Source organism: Podarcis vaucheri (genome assembly GCF_965113315.1).
Source record: "Podarcis vaucheri genome assembly, chromosome: 15".
NCBI lineage: Eukaryota > Metazoa > Chordata > Lepidosauria > Squamata > Lacertidae > Podarcis > Podarcis vaucheri.
This window is the reverse complement of record NC_138753.1, coordinates 34,205,143-34,224,618: the sequence shown is the minus strand read 5'-3', so window position 1 is coordinate 34,224,618 and position 19,476 is coordinate 34,205,143. Positions and strand designations below refer to the sequence as shown.

Below are 19,476 nucleotides of genomic sequence, written 5' to 3'. Positions count from 1 at the left end.
TAATGAAGATGCTAGGCGAACATCCCTGGGGAGAGCATTATACAGACAGGGAGCCATTGCAGAGAAGGCCCGTTCTCGTGTTGCCACCCTCCGGACCTCTCAAGTAGGAGGCACATGAAGGAGGGCCTTCACTGCATCTGACTGCTAGGACAGTTTTGCCTGATTGATTGTGTCGTGCAGCTGTTCAAAGCTGCAAGAGCCCCATCTCTTTCTGGATGAAAGAGAAGCAGTAGGTTACTTAACTAGACCCCTGGTTCTGGGGGAAGTCCTAGACCACATAGGAAGCTGCTTTATACTGAGTCTGACCACTGAACCATCCTCTTCGCTGTTGTCTACACCAGACACAGCTAACCTATGAGCCTGTACAATTTGTTGGATAATAATATAATAATAATTTATTATTTATACCCCGCCCATCTGGCTGGGCTTCCCCAGCCACTCTGGGCGGCTTCCAACAAAATATTAAAATACAGTAATGCATCAAACATTAAAAGCTTCCCTAAACAGGGCTGCCTTCAGATGTCTTCTAAAAGTCTGGTAGTTGTTTTTCTCTTTGACATCTGGTGGGAGGGCGTTCCACAGGGCGGGCGCCACTACTGAGAAGGCCCTCTGCCTGGTTCCCTGTAGCTTTGCTTCTTGCAGTGAGGGAACCGCCAGAAGGCCCTCGGCGCTGGACCTCAGTGTCTGGGCTGAACAATGGGGGTGGAGATGCTCCTTCAGGTATACTGGACCGAGGCCGTTTAGGGCTTTAAAGGTCAGCACCAACACTTTGAATTGTGCTCGGAAACGTACTGGGAGCCAGTGTAGGTCTGGATGACAGCTCTCATCCTCCTAAACCAGGCATAGGTAACCTCGGCCCTCCAAATGTTTTGGGACTACAATTCCCATCATCCCTGACCACTGGTCCTGTTAGCTAGGGATCATGAGAGTTGTAGTCCCAAAACATCTGGAGGCCCGAGGTTGCCTATGCCTGTCCTAAACCATTGGCTGGGCTGGCTGGCATTAATGAAAGTTGGATTCACTGATTGGCAGCAGCTCTCTAGGATTTCAGACAGGTATCTCTCCCAGAGCTGCTTGGAGATGCCAGGGAATGAACTGGGGACCTTCAACATTCAAGGGTAATGCTCTACCACGGAGCTGTAGTCCCACATCCCTAGCAGAAACCTTTTCTTCCAAGGAACAAGAATCTACAAGTTCTCTCAGTAGTATATTTTACTGCAGAGCTGTTCCGCTAATGTTAATTTCAGGTTTACTGCCTGAAACGAATTTCCCTGTGGAGAGGGTGTCTTGTAGAGACTATAAGATTATTTAGGGATTTAGACGCAGGGATGACATAGAGAAAGGCATCACATCCGTGGCAGTGGGAAACCCAAAGGGTGCAGAGACGTAAGGAGGGCTGAATCTGAGATAGTGGCTTTAAATAACCACCGACAGTAGGTCTCTAGCTATCAATATTTTCGCTCCAGAGGGGGAGCTCTGCGGCAGCAAATGTGAAAATGAGTTGTGGCACCTTAAAGATCACTAGTCTTTATTAGGAGCCGAGTGTTGATGGAACTTGAGCTGACTGCACTATGCACAAAGGGTCTGTGGAGTGTTAACATTGTCTCTTCTTGCATCTCCTGCCCTTTTGGACACCCTGTTCTTTACATTCAAGATATAGATAGATGGACATCTGGCACCTGATGATCACAGCATGCAACTCAAGTGGATTCTGGTACACAAAAGCTTAGGTTACAATCCATTTAGTTAGTGTAGGGTGGCGCTGTAGGTTAAACCACAGAGCCTAGAACTTGCCGATCAGAAGGTCAGCGGTTCAAATCCCCGCAACGGGGAGAGTTCCTGTTGCTCGGTCCCTACTCCTGCAACCTAGCAGTTCGAAAGCATGTCAAAGTGCAAGTAGAGAAATAGGTACCGCTCCGGCGGGAAGGTAAACAGTGTTTCTGTGTGCTGCTCTGGTTTGCGAGAAGCGGCTTAGTCATGCTGGCCACATGACCCTGAAGCTGTATGCCGGCTCCCTCGGCCAGTAAAGCGAGATGAGCGCTGCAATCCCAGAGTCAGCCATGACTGGACCTGATGGTCAGGGGTCCCTTTACCTTTACTTTACTGTCATTATGCTTTTTATTATGTTTATATTTTTATTATTGATGCTCCATATTATTATTATGGTTATTATTTTATTATTATTATCGGTGCATTTTTTTCTGGGGGGTACGCAGGGGTATGCATACCCCTAAACATTTTGTGACTCTAAGTTTGGCCTCATTGAGAAGAAGTATTTCAATATGTGTATGAGAGTGAGAGTACCTCTAAATATTTTTTAAGAAAAAAAAGCACTGAATAATAATAATAATAATAATAATAATAATAATAATACCACCCTATACCCTCAGGTCTCAGGGTGGTTCACAAGATAAAATTACAATATAAAAACACAAAATACACAATCAAAATATAAATAGAAGTAGCCAAATACCACCACCACAAAAAACACATAAAAACAGTTAAAAACATTTTTTAAACACACACACACACTTGAAAAATCAGTTGAAAATGTGTTCTTAATGTTGTACACCACCCTGGGATCTTTTGGTCAAGGGCAGTATATGAATCAAATAAATAATAATGATAGTTTTAAAAGTGTAAGGCTGGGCTTTGTGAATGTGTGATGAATGAACTGCAGAGAGGGGAATGGGTGTGTATGTAAGTTGCCAGTCCCCTGGCATGCTGACTCCTTTCTGAATTTTGCATATTGGCACACTCCACATTCTTCCTACTCTACAACTTGTGAATGTTTCTCAGTTGAGCCCGGGGAAGGAGAAATTGTCTTCCACCCTGACAATGCTGTTGGTGTACAATTCTCACCCCCCCACCCCACCCCTGATTGTTGTTCCCCATCTCAGCCTTAGAACTTCTGCTACCATCCTATATAGACTCGCTGAATCCACTGAATTCCATGGGGGTCACATCTGAGCCTAGACTTGCATAGTGTTGCTCCTCATGGTAACTCCCTGATTTGGCAATGGTAGCCACAATCATGAGCATCAGGAGCACAGTGGTACCTCGGTTTACAAACTTAATGCGTTCCAGAAATCCGTTCTTAAACCGAAACCGTTCTTAAACCAAGGCATGCTTTCCCTAATGAGGCCTCCCGCCACCTTCCACCGTTCGGATTCCATTCTTAGTTCGAGGTAAAGTTTGCAAACCGGGACACAACTTCCGGTTTTGCGGAGTTTGTAAGCTGAATTGTTCATAAACAGGGCTGTTCTTAAACCAAGGTACCACTGTATTGCCATAGAACAGATCTTCCAAATCTGGGTCTGAAGTTTTGGAATCCAGCTCCCATTATCTCCAGCCACATGGTCCATGGTCAAGGATGATGGAAGTAGGAATCCAACAACATCTGGAGGACCACAGATTCCCCATCCCTGGCTAGAGAGACCAAACATCAGAATAAGGCAGCTTCCAATGTCCTGAGTCTTGAGATAAGGGATTTGTCTACCTCTAAATGTCATACAGATTCCTGGGGGTGGGGGAACAGCCTTAGCTCAGCCCCTCCTCTGCATGATGCCAACATTTCCCTGCCCTCCCTCCAGGGAGGCTGAGGTTCTCAGGAGCCCCTAATTGAATCATCTGCAAAGTTCAGGTACAAATTGAATGCTGTGACTTTCGCGGAATCTAATAGAAAACCTAATTTGCTTGCTGAAGCTGCTAATTGCCGGGAGTGATGCAGAGACAGTGGCCTTCTCTGCTGAGGACGAGGAGGGTGGGGTTGCTGGGAAACAAGCCTGGCAGCTCCGAGGGGCACCCCCATAGCTCGGTATCCATGTGGTCCTCCACAACTTTGGCCTTTGCATTCAAATCAGGCCTCCAGAACCAATTATGGAAAAACCTCTCTAGTTCCCTGCAAGGTTTCAATGTGCACTGAAGGCCCCTTCCTACTACATCACTGGTCCCTCAACTGACCTCCTCTCCAGCCCCCTTTTTTCTCCCCTCCTACCTTCAGCATCGGGACACAGGTGGCGCTGTGGGTTAAACCATAGAGCCTAGGACTTGCCGATCAGAAGGTCAGCGGTCCGAATCCCCACGACAGGGTGAGCTCCCGTTGCTCGGTCCCTGCTCCTGCCAACCTAGCAGTTCGAAAGTACGTCGAAGTGCAAGTAGATAAATAGGTACCGCTGGTTCACCAGAAGGGGCTTAGTCTTGATGGCCACATGACCCGGAAGCTGTACGCCAGCTCCCTCTGCCAATAAAGTGAGATGAGTGCTGCAACCCCAGAGTTGGCCACAACTAGACCTAATGGTCAGAGGTCCCTTTACCTTCAGCATGCTGGGGCATCCCTGGGCCACCTCAGGCAGCAGAGGTGGGGGGGGCAGGGCACAGCGGAGGAGTCATTGTCGTCAGTGGCAACATCAGGGAGGCACTAGGGTGGAGGACCAGTGGCAGCCAGGGGTGGGCAGCATTTTCACTTTTGCTGCCAGCAGCAAAATGTCCTGGGCTGGCCCTGCCGTCTGTTCCTACATCCTCTGTTACAAAGATGGGGAACCTTTGGCCCTCCAGATGTCGTGGGACTCCAATTCCCATCAGCCCCAGCCAGTATGGCCAATGGCCATGGTAGATGATGGGAGTTGTAGACCTACATCGTTTGGAAAGACCACAGGCTCCCCATCCCTTCTCTATTAGAAAGGTTTTCCGAGATAAAGAGCTGTAATAAGAGATAGCAGGGGCCTCAAAAGTGCCTGTCATCAGGTAGCTCCTGGGCAGGCGACTGGCAGTTATTATTTCATACCTACGGGACCGCCTCTCTTGGAATCCCCCATGGAGGACCTTACGATCTTCAAACAAAAACATCTTGGAGGTCCCGGGCCACAGGGAGGTTAGGCTGGCCTCAACCAGAGCCAGGGCTTTTTTGGCTGTGGCCCCAATCTGGTGGAACGCTCTGTCACAAGAGACTAGGGACCTGCAGGACTTGAATCTTTCCGCAGGGCCTGCAAGACAGAGCTGTTCCACCAGGCCTTTGGCCAGGGCACAGCCTGACCCCCTCCTTTGGCAATTCTCACAGAACTCTAGCCCAATGGTTGCCATCAATTTGACTCTGAATTGATTTTAGAATGAAATGATTTTAGAATGTTGTAATATTTTACTGCTGTTAGCCGCTCTGAGCCCGGCTTCGGCTGGGGAGGGCGGGATATAAATAAATTATTATTATTATTTCTAAATTTGTTTCTATACATATTAAATCGGCATGTGCCAATTTTATGCAAACACATATCCTCTTCTTTTTGTAATAAGCAGTTTTTTCTGGGGGGTAAAAGTGTGACACTTACTGTAGCAACTTCAAGGTACCTGCACCTTCCTTCCTTCCTTCCTTCCTTCCTTCCTTCCTTCCTTCCTTCCTTCCTTCCTTCCTTCTTTTCTCTTTCTTTCTTTCTTTCTTTCTTTCTTTCTTTCTTTCTTTCTTTCTTTCTTTCTTTCTTTCTTTCTTTTCTTTTTTTCTTAAAAGCATTGGTAATAAGTTAAAAAACACACACCACACTTCTGAAACTGCCTTAAGTCTTCAGTAAAAATGCAGTTTCTTCCACACACAAAGATCTCTCAACCATCAGCCCCCACCGATAAATCATCAACCAGTCATTTTGATCCATTAACATGCAATCTTCCTAGTGAAAGATGGTTGTCCAGTCATTGCAACAATATAAATGCACTAACAAAAGGATTGAAAGAAAATGTTGGATGGGAAATACTACAGGCTCAGTTGCCTAAAACAATTTTAAAAACCTGAAAGTGGCACTTCTTATCGAGAAAGAAGACTATATAGCGTGTCACAATTATCTCCTTTGTTAGTTGAAATGAGAATCAAGGCTGATCTGACTTGCACATGTCAATGTCTTTATCTCTTCCAGAGCTACAACAAGCACACAGCACTCCCACGCAGCCATCTAGCTTTTCGGCAGACTGGAGCAGCCAGGGCAGCCAGACAAGCTCTCGTATCAGCTCTGGGAAGCACCGGAGAACTCATGGTAGGAGAAGCAGCAAGGGGAAAAACAGAGCATCAGGAAGAAACTCAAATACAGGCAATGTTCTTAGAAACCTAGGGTTGGATCCAGACTAACAGTGCATGCTCACTTAGTGAGTTCAGTGAGACCAGCTTAGGCTGCTACCCTTCCTTCCTTCCTTCTTTCATTTCCATACAAAAAGTTCTTTCTTTTTTATTATTGAATTATGTTGCATACACAAACAATTAGAATAAAACTTACAGTTGTCAAATAGATTAAGTAAATAAAAAAAAATAAGGGAGAAGTAAAATTATAATATAGAAGAAAAAAGAAAGGAGAAGTATAAAAGAGAAAAAAGGAGAAAAAATAATGTGTGTGTGTGTGTGTGTATATATATATGTGTGTGTGTGTGTGTGTGTAATATATATATATATATGCTTTCGTAGATATATATATATATCTACGAGTAAATCACTCATGGTTAGACTAATATTTTACAAACAGATTCTTAAATTAAAACACAGATAACTACATTCAAAGCTATCTACAAAACAACAAATAAAGACTTCCGCCAATACCACAACAGTTCATTGTTCTTAGTAAAGATACTTTCCTGTATTTCCATTGGTTCCTCATCTTCGTATCAGGACACTATTGCTTTTGCAGTGTTATTCTAGGCACAACCAGATCTTAGGTGCTGAACCTTGATTCATCAGGTCATTGTTTAAATGATCCCATTCTTTCTTAACTATTGTATTAGATTTGTGTCTTAATACATCTGTTAGCTTTGCGAGTTCCAAGTACTCGGTCAGCTTGCATAACCATTCTTCTTTGGTGGGTAAATAATTTTCTTTCCGATATTTAGCCACCAAGACCCTTGCCGCTGATGTCGCATAAAGGAATAATCTTATTTTATCTTTAGAGATATTGACTGTCATGATTCCCAAAAGGAACGCTTCCATTTTTTTTGCAGAATGTGATTTTCAATAACTTTTTTATTTCCTTGTAAGTCATATCCCAGAATTTTTTTTATCTCTGGGCACGACCACAACATGTGATAAAAAGTTCCTATTTGGTTTTTACACCTCCAACAATTATTGTTGTGAGATTTATTCATTTTAGCCAACTTAACAGAGGTTAGATACCACCTGTATTCCATTTTCACGAAATTTTCCCTTATTAAGTAGCAGGCCGTAAATTTTAAGTTTTTTGTCCAGAGCTCTTTCCATTTCTCCAATTCAATCATACAGGTCTTGGTCCCATTTTCTCATAACGTCTTTAATTTCCTCATTCCTCATCTTCCAGTTTATCAACAGCTTATAAATTTATAAATAGAATCATGTTCAATATGGCTTACGACAAAGAAAACATGGAGACATCTCAACATCAACCGTTGCACGAACCATTTCTTAATAACATAATGAAATGACAACATAATAGCAAATATAGCAATGTATAAAGAAACAACTTTTCAGTTCTATAAATATAACAAGATTATAATAAGAACTTTGCACTTCCTGGTAGTAGCAAAAATAATAAGGGAGCTTAGCAGGTTGCCCTTGGTCCTAGAAAACCTTCCATAGTGTTGCTGACAGTCACTCTTCTGAAGCAGCTTCTTAAAAGGCTTTCAAAGGCAGGGGGTGAGGTAGCTGAAAAAACACCTCCCATGTTGAACCTATCACTTTGGGAACAGTTGCATAGAAAGTAGATCAGAATCTACAGGCAGATCCCAGGGTGATTTGCTGTAGATTGGCAATGGTTTCTAACTCCCTTAACAATAGTAACAACAAAATGACTTTTCCAACCTAAATTGGGCTGTTGAAGTGAGGAAAGCTAAAATCAGTAGTGAAAGGACTGTAAGCTCAGTTCAGTTCTGGAGCTGAAAAACAAATTCCTAGGCTCAGAATGTGCTCAGAGGCACTGACGTCCTTAATTCTAACAGGATGCCTTCTGTCCTTGGTTCTGGTTGATAGATCTCGGGGTTACAGTAGATCCGACACGCTTGAAATCTGTCCACCTGACCTCGAGATGTAGTTCTATCGAAAATATGGGAAAGTTATTTATAAAACAGCTGTACTTTTAAAAAAAATGGTTTTGAGTTTGGAAAAGCCCGTGGTTTTTAAGGATATAGTTTTTAAGGATGCAGTCCTGAAAGGTGGAACACAAAGTCAATCTTGCTCCAGTTCAAAGCTCCCGTTTCCTGAAAGCTGTCCACAGTAACTGTGCTTGGATGGGTTAAAGGTAAAGGTAAAGGGACCCCTGACCCCTGGGGTTGCAGCGCTCATCTAGCTTTATTGGCCAGAGCAGCGCACGGAAACGTCGTTTACCTTCCTGCCAGAGGAGTACCCATTTATCTACTTGCACTTTGACGTGCTTTCGAACTGCTAGGCTGACAGGAGCTGGGACCGAGCAACGGGAACTCACCCCGTCACGGGGATTTGAACCGCCGATCTTCTGATCGGCAAGTCCTAGGCTCTGTGGTTTAACCCACAGCGCCACCCGCAGGTTAATCTACATCAATTTTTGTGGAACCGATCCCATGAGTGGGTGTAATAGAAATCAACACTATGGAAGAATGGGAGGAGGTGGGGAATCTCAGGCCCAGCTCAGGGGTAGGGTAAATGTACCCCTCCAGGGCTTTCTATCTGGCCCTTGAAATTCCTTCCTGGCCACATCCCTCAGGGGTCCTACTTCACATCTTGGGTGTTTTTGCCAGCTGGAATGTGTCCGTGAACCTTTGCTTCTCTGGTTGTAGGATAGTGTGTATGTGACTGTAGACACTAGCCTAATGTACTAAGATAGACGTACACATATCGTTTTGCCTCTCGCATGTGACTCTCAAAAGATTGCTCAGAAGAATCCTGCTGGATGAAACCAAAGGTCTACCACCATCCTGTTTCTCACAGCAGCCACCCGCATGTCTCTGAGAAGCCTTCTCTGACTCCTGTTCCCCAGGAACTGCAATTCAGAGGCATGGTGGCCACGACCCATAGCCATTGATAAAACACATCCTCCCTGAATTTGCCTATTCTCCCCTTAAAGCCATCACCACACCTTGCAGAGGGGAATTTTCTACTTTATCTATGCACTGAGAAATCCCTCATGAGCATAAGGCTTTCCCTAGCAGAGGTGGGCAATAGCATGGACGTTCCTGTTTAAGCCTCTACTTTGGATTGTATAGCATCTCTCTTAACATCCCAGGAGAGGGCAGCAGAGCTTCATGTTAGCTCTGGAGTTATGGAGCTTTTCTTTGGAAAACAGTTGATTGCTAATGCATTCTGGTACCCAGCTCTCATTTCGGACCAGAGGTCTCCTTGTGTTTTGGCCTGTAGTACCTTGCATCCTTTGTAATGTGATGCTCATATTCTGCCATCCTGGGACCTTTGGGTGGCTAATTTCAAAGGGCGCTGCTCCAGTTTTGAGCACATGCGTCATTGAATGATCTTGGTTGCTTCTGCCAATGGGAGATTTTCCTTTAACGCTAATAAGTGTCTGCTTGTGTGTGATTTTTAATGGCACCGTGGCTTGGAAGGAAATTATTAAGCCTCTCCTCCCTTATCTATGAAAAGCGCCATCACTGCCCCATGCCTGCTATGACACATTTAGCACTGTGCTGCACCCTGGGGGAGGGGGCATTCAAAAGAGGGGTGTTCCATATGATCCATGCAGTGCTATTTTTCTAGAAAATAAGGTGCTGGAACTCCCCATGAACACGTCCCTTGTTCTCTTCTAACGGCAATGGCGCTCACCCGAGAGGTGCCGGAACTGAGTTCCAGCTTAGAAAAAGTCCTGGCCCATGGACCCAGACTTGACTGATGGTCTGTTAGGGACCTGGGTCTGCTAAGAACCAACATGTACGGGGAGGTCCACAACCCAGTGGCAGAGTTTCTGCCTTGCATTCTGAAGGTCCCTGGTTCAACCCTGAGCATCTTCAGGTAGGCCTGGGAACATTCCCTGTCTGAAACCCTGGAGAGCCACTTGTTATACTGAGCAAGATGGGCTAATACTCTGACTTGCTATGAAGGCAGCTCCCCGTGTTCCTAACCCTTTAAAAAGCCTTGTTGCACCAGGGACGTAGGTGGCGCTGTGGGTTAAATCACAGTGCCTAGGACTTGCCGATCAGAAGGTCGGCGGTTCGAATCCCCATGACGGGGTGAGCTCCCGTTGCTCGGTCCCTGCTCCTGCCCACCTTGCAGTTCAAAAGCACATCAAAGTGCAAGTAGATAAATAGGTACCACTCCAGCAGGAAGGTAAATGGCGCTTTCGTGCGCTGCTCTGGTTCGCCAGAAGCAGCTTAGTCATGCTGGCCACATGAACTGGAAGCTGTACGCCGGCTCTCTCGGCCAATAAAGCGAGATGAGCGCCGCAACCCCAGAGTTGGCCACGACTGGACCTAATGGTCAGGGATCCCTTTACCTTTACCATTTGGGCACCAGTCCCTGCCTTCATCTATTCCTCCCTCGCCCCCTGCCATGGTGCCATCTGCTGGGCCAGCCCCATGCGCCAAGCATGTATGAGGAGCTCTGAGCCACAGTGGCATTGAAATCGTTTAAATAAATAAAGTCAGCAGCCGGAAGGATGAGGGACTGAGCTTGTACACATCGCCTAGCAATTGCCTGCACCTCCTTAGGGGATGCCTGCCCCGTTCCAAGATGTTTGGCTTTCGAGGGCTCCCAGAGCTAGAGATAAGACTATTAGTCTGAGCCTCAACTGTGTGTTTATGGCCAGCTCTGGTGGCAAATCTCTGCTCTCTCCCGGATGTGCGCCTGAGCTTTGCTTGCATTGTTTTTATTAAGGGAGCCTCGTTGCCAGATGAGCCTCCAGCCGGCAAGCTGGCTCTCGAGGACAGAGACTTCTTCTTTGAAGCCCCTTTCAAAAGCTTAATGAGGCAGCGGGACTGCCGAGGACGCCTCTCCTTGCAAACAGTGCGCTCGGCCTCCACCGCACCCTCTCCCTGGTGCCCCATGCCCATAAATCCTTCTCAGTTATTCATGAGGCAGGGTCTGCAAGGAAGAGGCCATGTGGGTAAATTGGACATTGTGGAGGGGGGACAAGAGAGGAATCGGAGGGCTTCTGACAAAGTATGGATTACGACAAGGGTTTTTTTGTTGCATGAACAGCTGCCTGGCCTGGAAGCCATTATTATTATTATTATTATTATTATTATTATTATTATTATTATTATTATTATTATTATTATTTCACTTGTATACCACCCTCTATCAAAAGATCCCAGGGTGGTTTACAATATTAAAAATACATTACAGGGCATCAATGATAAAAAACATAATAATAAAAGCATGATAAAAAGCATACTGACTAATGCTAAACTAGTCTAATACTAAAAATAGTCACTACAAACAACCACCCAGAGTGGCTGTGGAAACCCAACCAGATGGGTGGGGTATTAATAATAATAATAATAATAATAATAATAATAATAATAATAAACAGTCCTCTCCCCCACACTTTCACAGGCCATAGATTATTTCATAGCCATAGGCCTGGATAAAGAGGAATGTATCAGGGAAGGGCATTCCACAACTGAGGAGCCACCACAGAAAAGGCCTGTTCTCTTGTTGCCGCCCTCTCTGGGATGGGGGACATAGAGAAGGGCCTCACATGACAAGCACAGGGTCCAGGTCAGTTTATATGGGGAGAGGCGATCCTGGAGGTATTGAGGTCCTGAACTGTGTAAGGCCAGCTTATATCTTCAACTCAGGCCCTGCCGCGCTATACATTCAAAGCAGTACCATACCACTTCAAACAGTTGTGGGTTCCCCCCAAAGGATACTGGGTACTGTAGTTTGATATGGGTACCAAGAGTTGTTTGGAAGACCCCTGTTCCACTCAGAGAGCTACAGTTGCCATAGTGGTTTAACAGTCAACCAGTCTTCCTTGGGATCTAGGGACGTGGGTGGTGCTGTGGTATAAACTACTCAGCCTCTTGGGCTTGCCGATCAGAAGGTCGGTAGTTCTAATCCCCGCGACAGGTTGAGTTCCCGTTGCTCTGTCCCAGCTTCTGCCAATCTAGTAGTTTGAAAGCATACCAGCACAAGTAGATCAATAGGTACCACTGCAGCAGGAAGGTAAACAGCATTTCCGTGCACTCCGGCTTCCGTCCTGGTGCTCTTTTGAACCAGAAGCTGTTTAGTCATGCTGGGCACATGACCCAGAAAGCTGCTTGCACACAAACGCCGACTCCCTCGGCCTGAAAGCGAGATGAGCACCGCAAACCCATAGTCGCCTTTGACTGGAGTAAACCGTTCAGGGGTCCTTTACCTTTTTTAAAAAAAACCTTACCTGAGGAACTCTGGGAATTGTAGTTGTGTAAGAGGAATAGGGGTCTCCTAGAAACTGTCAGCTCCCTTAAGAAACTACAGTTCCCACGATTCCTAGGGTGTATGTATGTCTTGACTGTTTAAAGTGGTAAGCTACTGCTTTGAATGTATGTGTAGTTGGGGACCCTAGAATCTGCAAGTGATGAAGCCTCTCGTCGATTATACCAGTTTTCAGGTTGCAGGTGGGAGCTTGCTTGTTTTGAAGATTCCTCCCTAAGTGGTGGCGGGTGGGCAGAGATGCCCCTACACAGAAAAGGAGCAGGTTGGGAATGAAAGCTAAACCGAATCCTTGTCCCCAGTCCGCCCATTTTCAAGATCAATATTTTACATTACGTGGGGGAAGTATATGATTCATGCAATTTGCCCCAAGCCCATCTCCCCACTGGACTCTACAATCACTGGCCGCAGCATCATCCACTGTTACAGTCCAGGGAGAACTGAAATATAACAAGATGCCAAAAGTTAGTTCTCTGATTGCTAGCAGCATAGAGTTCATACATACCACTTAAAGTCTGGTTTTAAAAGCTTGCCTTCTGCTGTTGGTGAGCAAGTGTGAAAGACAAGAATGTGGTTTTAAATGTGTTTCTTTTCAGTGTTCAGATCGCTTAATGGCATGGGGCTATTTCAATTACATTTCAACCTTCTTGGTTTTTTGTGGGGGGTTTTTGTGTGTGTGTGGTGGTGGGGAGGTTTAGTCACCTGTAAACTAATTTGTTCTGATGTGCATTTTTCGGCTCCTGCTGCTGTTCTTCCGCATAGAGTTGTACAGATTTGGAAATAGCTTTTTCACAGTTTAATTTAAGCTCAGTGGTAGGGCCCTTGCTTTGCATGCAAAAGGCCCCGAGCTTAATCTTTGGGATCTGCCAGTTGGGGTAAAAAAATAGTTGCATTTGAAGCTAGTGCTAGTCATTGTTGACAATGCAGAGAGAGATGGACAAATGGTCTGAATAGAGTTGGCCCTACCATTAGGCAGAGTGAGCCAATCTCCTCTGGTGGCAGATTCTGGGGTGAAGCATTCCCCTCTATCGGAGGACAGAGCTATTTGTGCCACACTGATTGACCTGCACCCGCTAAACTAGCCTGCTGCCCTTGGGTGGAACAGGTGGCACCATCTTGTCCCTTTGCATCAGGCAGCAAAATGTCTTGAGCCGGCTTTGGACCTGATTCAATATAAGGCGATTTCCTATGTTCTTGTCCAACTTGAGATGTGGTGGGAAAACCTCATCAGTTTAACCAGGGCTCCGCAAGGTTTACCTCACCTGGGCCAGTTCACTCCAGCAGAGATCTCTCTGTGGGCTGGACTGTGCATGTGCATGCGCATGCGCATGTGCATGAGCGTGTGCCTGTGATTTCCAGCATCTGCATCTGCGCAGACATGATTTCCAGCGCCACGGAAGTGAGTCTCCGTGCTGCGCTGGTTTAGCGCAGCATGCTGGGACTCACTTAGTGGGCAGCTTGGTTTGGGGGCGGCTCGTGGGCCGGTTAAACGACCTCCGTGGACTAGTTGTGGCCCATGGGCCTTAGGTTGCCGACCCCTGACTTTAACCCATGTAGTTTTCCTTTGCCATTCAGCATCTCTCCTGTCGGTTGGAATTGATAAGGCTTTCCCTTGACCTTGGGAAGAACAGAGGGGGAGGCAGTGAAGACAATGATAACAGGTTAAGCCTGAAGGTTTCTTGTGGAATTGCAGGACACTGTGAGTCCGCCTCTGAGGTAGGGGAGAGGCAGGATCTCTTCTGCCCCAAGTGGGATGGATGCAGTGGCAATTCAAGGAGAAATAGCACGACTTGTGGGTGGTGGCAACACATTGATCCAAGAAGATTTCTGAGCAATAATTAAAGTGTTTAAAATGCACCTGTGCTTGGGGCCTAAAAGGCCATAAGTCATTACATGTGAGATGAGAAGAGCATAATATGAGCTCTGCTGGAGGAGACCAAAGGCCCATCTAGTTCCAGATGCCTGTGGGAAGAGCATAAGAAGGACCAGACTGCAACAGCACTTTCGCCGAGTGTGATTCCCAGCAACTGGAACCTGATTCCTTTCAGCTAGGTGCTAGGTGTTGTACAGAACGCCAATATTTATTCTTAACACAATATGTCTTGGAGGTGAGGTCAATAATGTGGGAAACGGATGTGACTGAGAAGTGTGTGTGTGTGTGAGAGAGAGAGAGAGAGAGAAAGAGAGAGCGTGAGCGCAGCAAAAAAATAGTGATGGATAATAAATTGTAGCATGGACTCCTTCTCTCTCTCCTGCCCTCCTCATGCATCTATGAATAACATTAGCAGAACTCGCAAACAAATGTCGACCTGGATACCCTCTTTGCTGCTGTGACCTGTGAAAAAAACAGCGAAATTTGAGGCAACGTTCCTGTTGGTTGTGATAGACGTTGGGTAGCATTATTGCCTTAATCTCCTTTCCACATCCCTGCAGCTCAGGAAACTAAGTGCCTGATCAATTTGTCCATAGAGATCCTGTCAGGCAGTTAATGTTTATCTTGGTCTTTTGGTCTTTCCCCCCTTTTCCTTTCCCCCTGATGGACACATTAAGTTTTCCCTAATCTGAATTGGATCTGGCTGTCATATGCAAGGCTTGGGGGATGCTGCCTAATGAGACTTTCAAGGAGAACATTATTTCTAGTTTCCTATAAGAGGGCCAATGATGCAATTCTGCTGATGGCCTTGCTTCTGCCAGAGAGAGAGGGAGAGAGATTGCTCTTTTCTTCCCCATATTGGATGCAAGGACCGTAGAGCCTATATAGGCACAATATAGCTCCTAAGATGACAATGCCAAATGCACACTTCTGCTCAAATTAGGGCTGGGATGGCTCCATTGGTACCAGTTTGCAATAAATCTGGTGGATCTAGATTTATTGCCAGACAAGAGCCAGTTCCTAGGCTCAGAGGAACCCAGTTCTTTTATTCTAATAGTATGTCTTTTGAGCTTGGTTTTGGTTGGTAAATCTTGAGGTTCTAGTAAAAAGCTAAGTAGATCCCAAAAGCCTGAAAACTACTCACCCCTGCCCTAAGCCATGAGAATTGCACTAATTTAGAACATGAAACAAAGAATTGTCATGGTTCATATTAGGTGTGCTGGTGAAATAATAATAATAATAATAATAATAATAATAATAATAATAAATAAAAAATTGTATACTACCAACAGGTTTCAGGGTGGTTCATAAGATATAATCACAATGTAAAAACACAAAAGCCATAATCAAAATAAAACAACCAAATAACCCCCTGGGTGAAACATGATTTTGGCTAATTGAGGAGTCTACCTCCATGGATCTGAAAACTGTTGTGGGGTTGTGGGCTAAGTCAGAAATGACTAACCGTTTCTTTTCCTTGTGTTCCTCCACAGGGGAGATGAAAAAGGTGCTGAAAACATACAGCTCCCCAAAGTTCTCAAAATGCAATGCCTTGCAGAACGGCGCCGGTTTGTTGCCTCCTCCTCCTCCCGTCCCTCCGGGTTTTCAAGCTCCCCAAGATCACAACACCCAGCCAGTGTAAGAGCAGATTTGAAATGCCTTTGTGATTTACCATAGAGTCCCTCCAGACATCCTTTTCATTTTGCATACATGATTATTTGCGCTTTTGGTGCTCTTGGGGTGGCAGCATGCAATTCTGCTTCTGATACTGTTGGTGCCTGCAAAAGTTTTGAGGAGGCCACATGGCTTCGCTTCCAATCCGTGCATATCCAGTAACTTCTTGCTGAAGCCCTGTTTAGTACCACAGATGCTCTGGTTAATTTTTTTACTTGCCCCTGGCAGCAACAACGTGGCAGCGTTGGAGAAGCATAGTAGAACAACCTAAAGCAAAATAAATCCACTGCTAAGGCCCCATCTGCATTATACAATTAGAGCAGTATCATGCCACTTTAAATACTTGTGGCTTCCACCAAGGAATCCTGGAAACTGTAGTCTGTTAAGGATGCTGGGAGTTGTTAGGAGACTGCTATTCCCCTGCTACACAAGAGAGGGGGTGTCTGTGCAGCCCTGGCTACTTGCATAATGTTTTGTTGGGGTCCAGAACTTGTTATTTGAGATCCTAAGTTCACACGGTGCCATTTGCTTTTCTCGCAGTCCCATCAGTGCTTTTCTCTTTCTGTAATTGCAGATGCGGGGAGGGAGTTCATTTTATCAAGTCCACAGAAAGCAAAGAGGGGACCTTTAATCCTTCCTTGTAGCAGCCCCCATAGAGACCCCCTGTGCTGCAATTCGGTCTAGAAAAAAAGACAGAGTTTCCATTGGCACCCATGAGAGCTCCCCCCCCAAACCCCTACCTGTAGCATAAGGGGGTGGAGCCTAAACTTCACATCTTGTACACGAATGTCCTGATAAAAAAGAGGGTATCTCTACCTGTAAATGAATAAAGAAAAGTTTTAAAAAATGCTAGCAAGAGATGCAATTAGCATCAAGTACAGTTATGTATGGGTGACGCTGTGGGTTAAACCACAGAGCCTAGAACTTGCCGATCAGAAGGTCGGCTGTTCGAATCCCCGCGACGGGGTGAGCTCCTGTTGCTTGGTCCCTGCTCCTGCCAACCTAGCAGTTCAAAAGCACGTCAAAGTGCAAGTAGATAAATAGGTACGGCTCTGGTGGGAAGGTTAACGGCGTTTCCATGCACTGCTCTGGTTCGCCAGAAGCGGCTTAGTCATGCTGGCCACATGACTCGGAAGCTGTACGCCGGCTCCCTCGGCCAATAAAGTGAGATGAGCGCCGCAACCCCAGAGTGGCCACGAGTGGACCTAATGGTCAGAGTTCCCTTTACAGTTATGCCCTGAGCTCACAAGACTGTGACTCACACAACTCCCTGTAGTGATGGAGCCTGGGCAGGCTCTGCCTGACTCCAGGAATTCCTTCCTGTATCTGTGCACCTTTTGATGGGTAGCGCATTTCAGCTGTATCAAGATCCGCTCCATGCTGACTCATCTTCCAGTGCCACCAGGTGCTTCAGATAAATTTCCCAGTCCCCGCCCCCGCCAGCACCGAGAAAGGGAACCTACCTGCTTTTGCATACTATCCTCAGGTATGATGGATCATCTGTGCTGGTGGTTCTGGTGGGAACGAATTCCAGCCATACTTTCTACCTACTTGGCACTTAAAAAGCTACAAATCATGCTGAGAATCCATGCTTTGCTGGAAGAGAGAGTTTTCCACTTAATAGAGCGGGCCTCTCTGAACAAGTGCCCAGCTATTTAAGTAAATGGACAATTATCATTCCAGGAACGTAAATCAATCCATTAGGGCAATATCAGCTGACTCTGTCCTTTTCGCTGCCCGCTGAATCCCACATTTATGAAGAGAAAACGTTGTCCTTGGATCTGTGCATGAACTAATATCGGTGTCATTCTAAATTTATGGGCAATTACACCATAATTGGCCACTCTATTGGAAATACATTTGGTTGCAGAGGAGATCGGGGCAGGTTTTGCAGGAGAGAAGAGGCTGCAAATATGTTTCATGCGCTGCCTCATATCACTACTGGCATGTGCCACATGCTCAAGTCGAATAAGTGCTTTTCCTCCTAGTGATGGGAGGACCGTAATGGCAGCCTTCGGACAGGGCTGGGAAACTGAAATATACTCAGAGTCGCAAAGTGATTTCATGCTCTTTATTCAGCTCATAGTGGTGAGTAGGAATGAATGAATATCCCCTCAAAGTATCTGCTTTATATACATTATTTACACAATGGGATGCACATGATTGGCTAATTCCAGAATTCTACTGTAAGCCAATCAGGTTGTGGATTCACTTCTATCTGGAGCATGATTGGGTGGTTCCTGCCAACCAATCATAGTGCTGCATTGTTCTAGGACCAATCAGACTGCTGCATTCTGAATCCTATTGTTCTAGGACCAATCAGACTGCTGCAGTTTGGATCCTATTCAACTCAGTACATAACAGAAACCTTGCCCGTTTCCCCATTTCCTGAAACCCTGGAAAGCAGCTGCCAGTCAGTGTAGGCAATGCTGAGGTTGAGGGACCAATGGTCTGCAGCTTCCTAGGTTCTTAGTGGTGATCCTTGACTATTTAGCCATCAGGAGCTGAGGAAGATACTTCTGCTTCTAGGCCATGTTTTCTGTAGCTGGTTAAGAACAAGATGCTAGTGTCCATGGTTGGCATCTGCATTGCTTCTTTATTTAACTCAGGGTAGGGAACATTTTTCATACCCTCCAACGTTTCTGAAATGAAAATAGGGGCATCCTATTCCATACCCTCCAACATTTCCCCAATGAAATGGGGACATCGTTTTCCATACCCTCCAACATTTCTCCAGTGAAATGGGGACATCATGTTCCATACCCTCCAACATTTCTCCAGTGAAATGGGGACATCGTTTTCCATACCCTCCAACATTTCTCCAGTGAAATGGGGACATCATGTTCCATACCCCCCAACCTTTCTCCAATAAAAATAGGGACATCCTATTTCATATCCTCCAATGTTTCTCCAATGAAAATAGGGACGTCCTATGCCATACCCTCCAACATTTATTTCTCCAATGAAATAGGAACATCCTGTTCCATACCCTCCAACATTTCTCCAATGAAATAAGGACATCCTATTCCATATCCTCAAATGTTTCTCCAATGAAAATAGGGACACCCTATTTCATATCCTCCAACATTTCCCCAATGAAAATGGGGCCATCCTGTTCCATATCCTCCAACATTTATCCAGTGAAATAGGGACATCCTGTTCCACACACCCCAACCTTTCTCCAATAAAAATAGGGACATCCTATTCCATACCCTCCAATGTTTCTCCAATGAAAATAGGGACACCCTATTTCATATCCTCCAACATTTCCCCAATGAAAATGGGGCCATCCTATTTTGTTCAGCCTCCTAGGCTCCCCATGCCAGTGGTGGGCACAGCCAGAGAGAAAAATGGGTGGAGCAGCAAATGCAAGTCTTACCTTGGTGTGATTGGCTACATTCTCAAGCACGTGAACATTCAGAGGCATCTATATCCAGATACCCATACCCACATCAGGCAAGCAGGAGGCATTAGTCTAGTTCAGGCATGTCCAAAGTCCATTTCGGGGACCTAATGCGGCCCGCCGGTCAGTTTAATCAGCCCCGTGGCAGTTTATTTCCTGGGGTAAAATCCTAAAACAACAACAACAACAAATCCC

At 45.6% G+C, this 19,476-nt stretch overlaps 1 protein-coding gene across 6 annotated transcripts in view; it reads left to right on the top strand.

The window, feature by feature from the left end:
* Positions 1-19,476, top strand: part of ROBO4 (roundabout guidance receptor 4) — a 102,537-nt gene that overhangs the window by 51,931 nt on the left and 31,130 nt on the right. For 5 of the 6 annotated variants that reach the window (XM_082200258.1, XM_082200256.1, XM_082200255.1 and 2 more), the window contains exons 15-16: positions 5,901-6,017; positions 15,698-15,842. In XM_082200258.1, coding sequence (XP_082056384.1) covers positions 5,901-6,017; positions 15,698-15,842 — 262 coding nt within the window. The remainder of the gene's footprint in view (positions 1-5,900; positions 6,018-15,697; positions 15,843-19,476) is intronic. The other variant, XM_082200260.1, reaches the window with a different exon arrangement.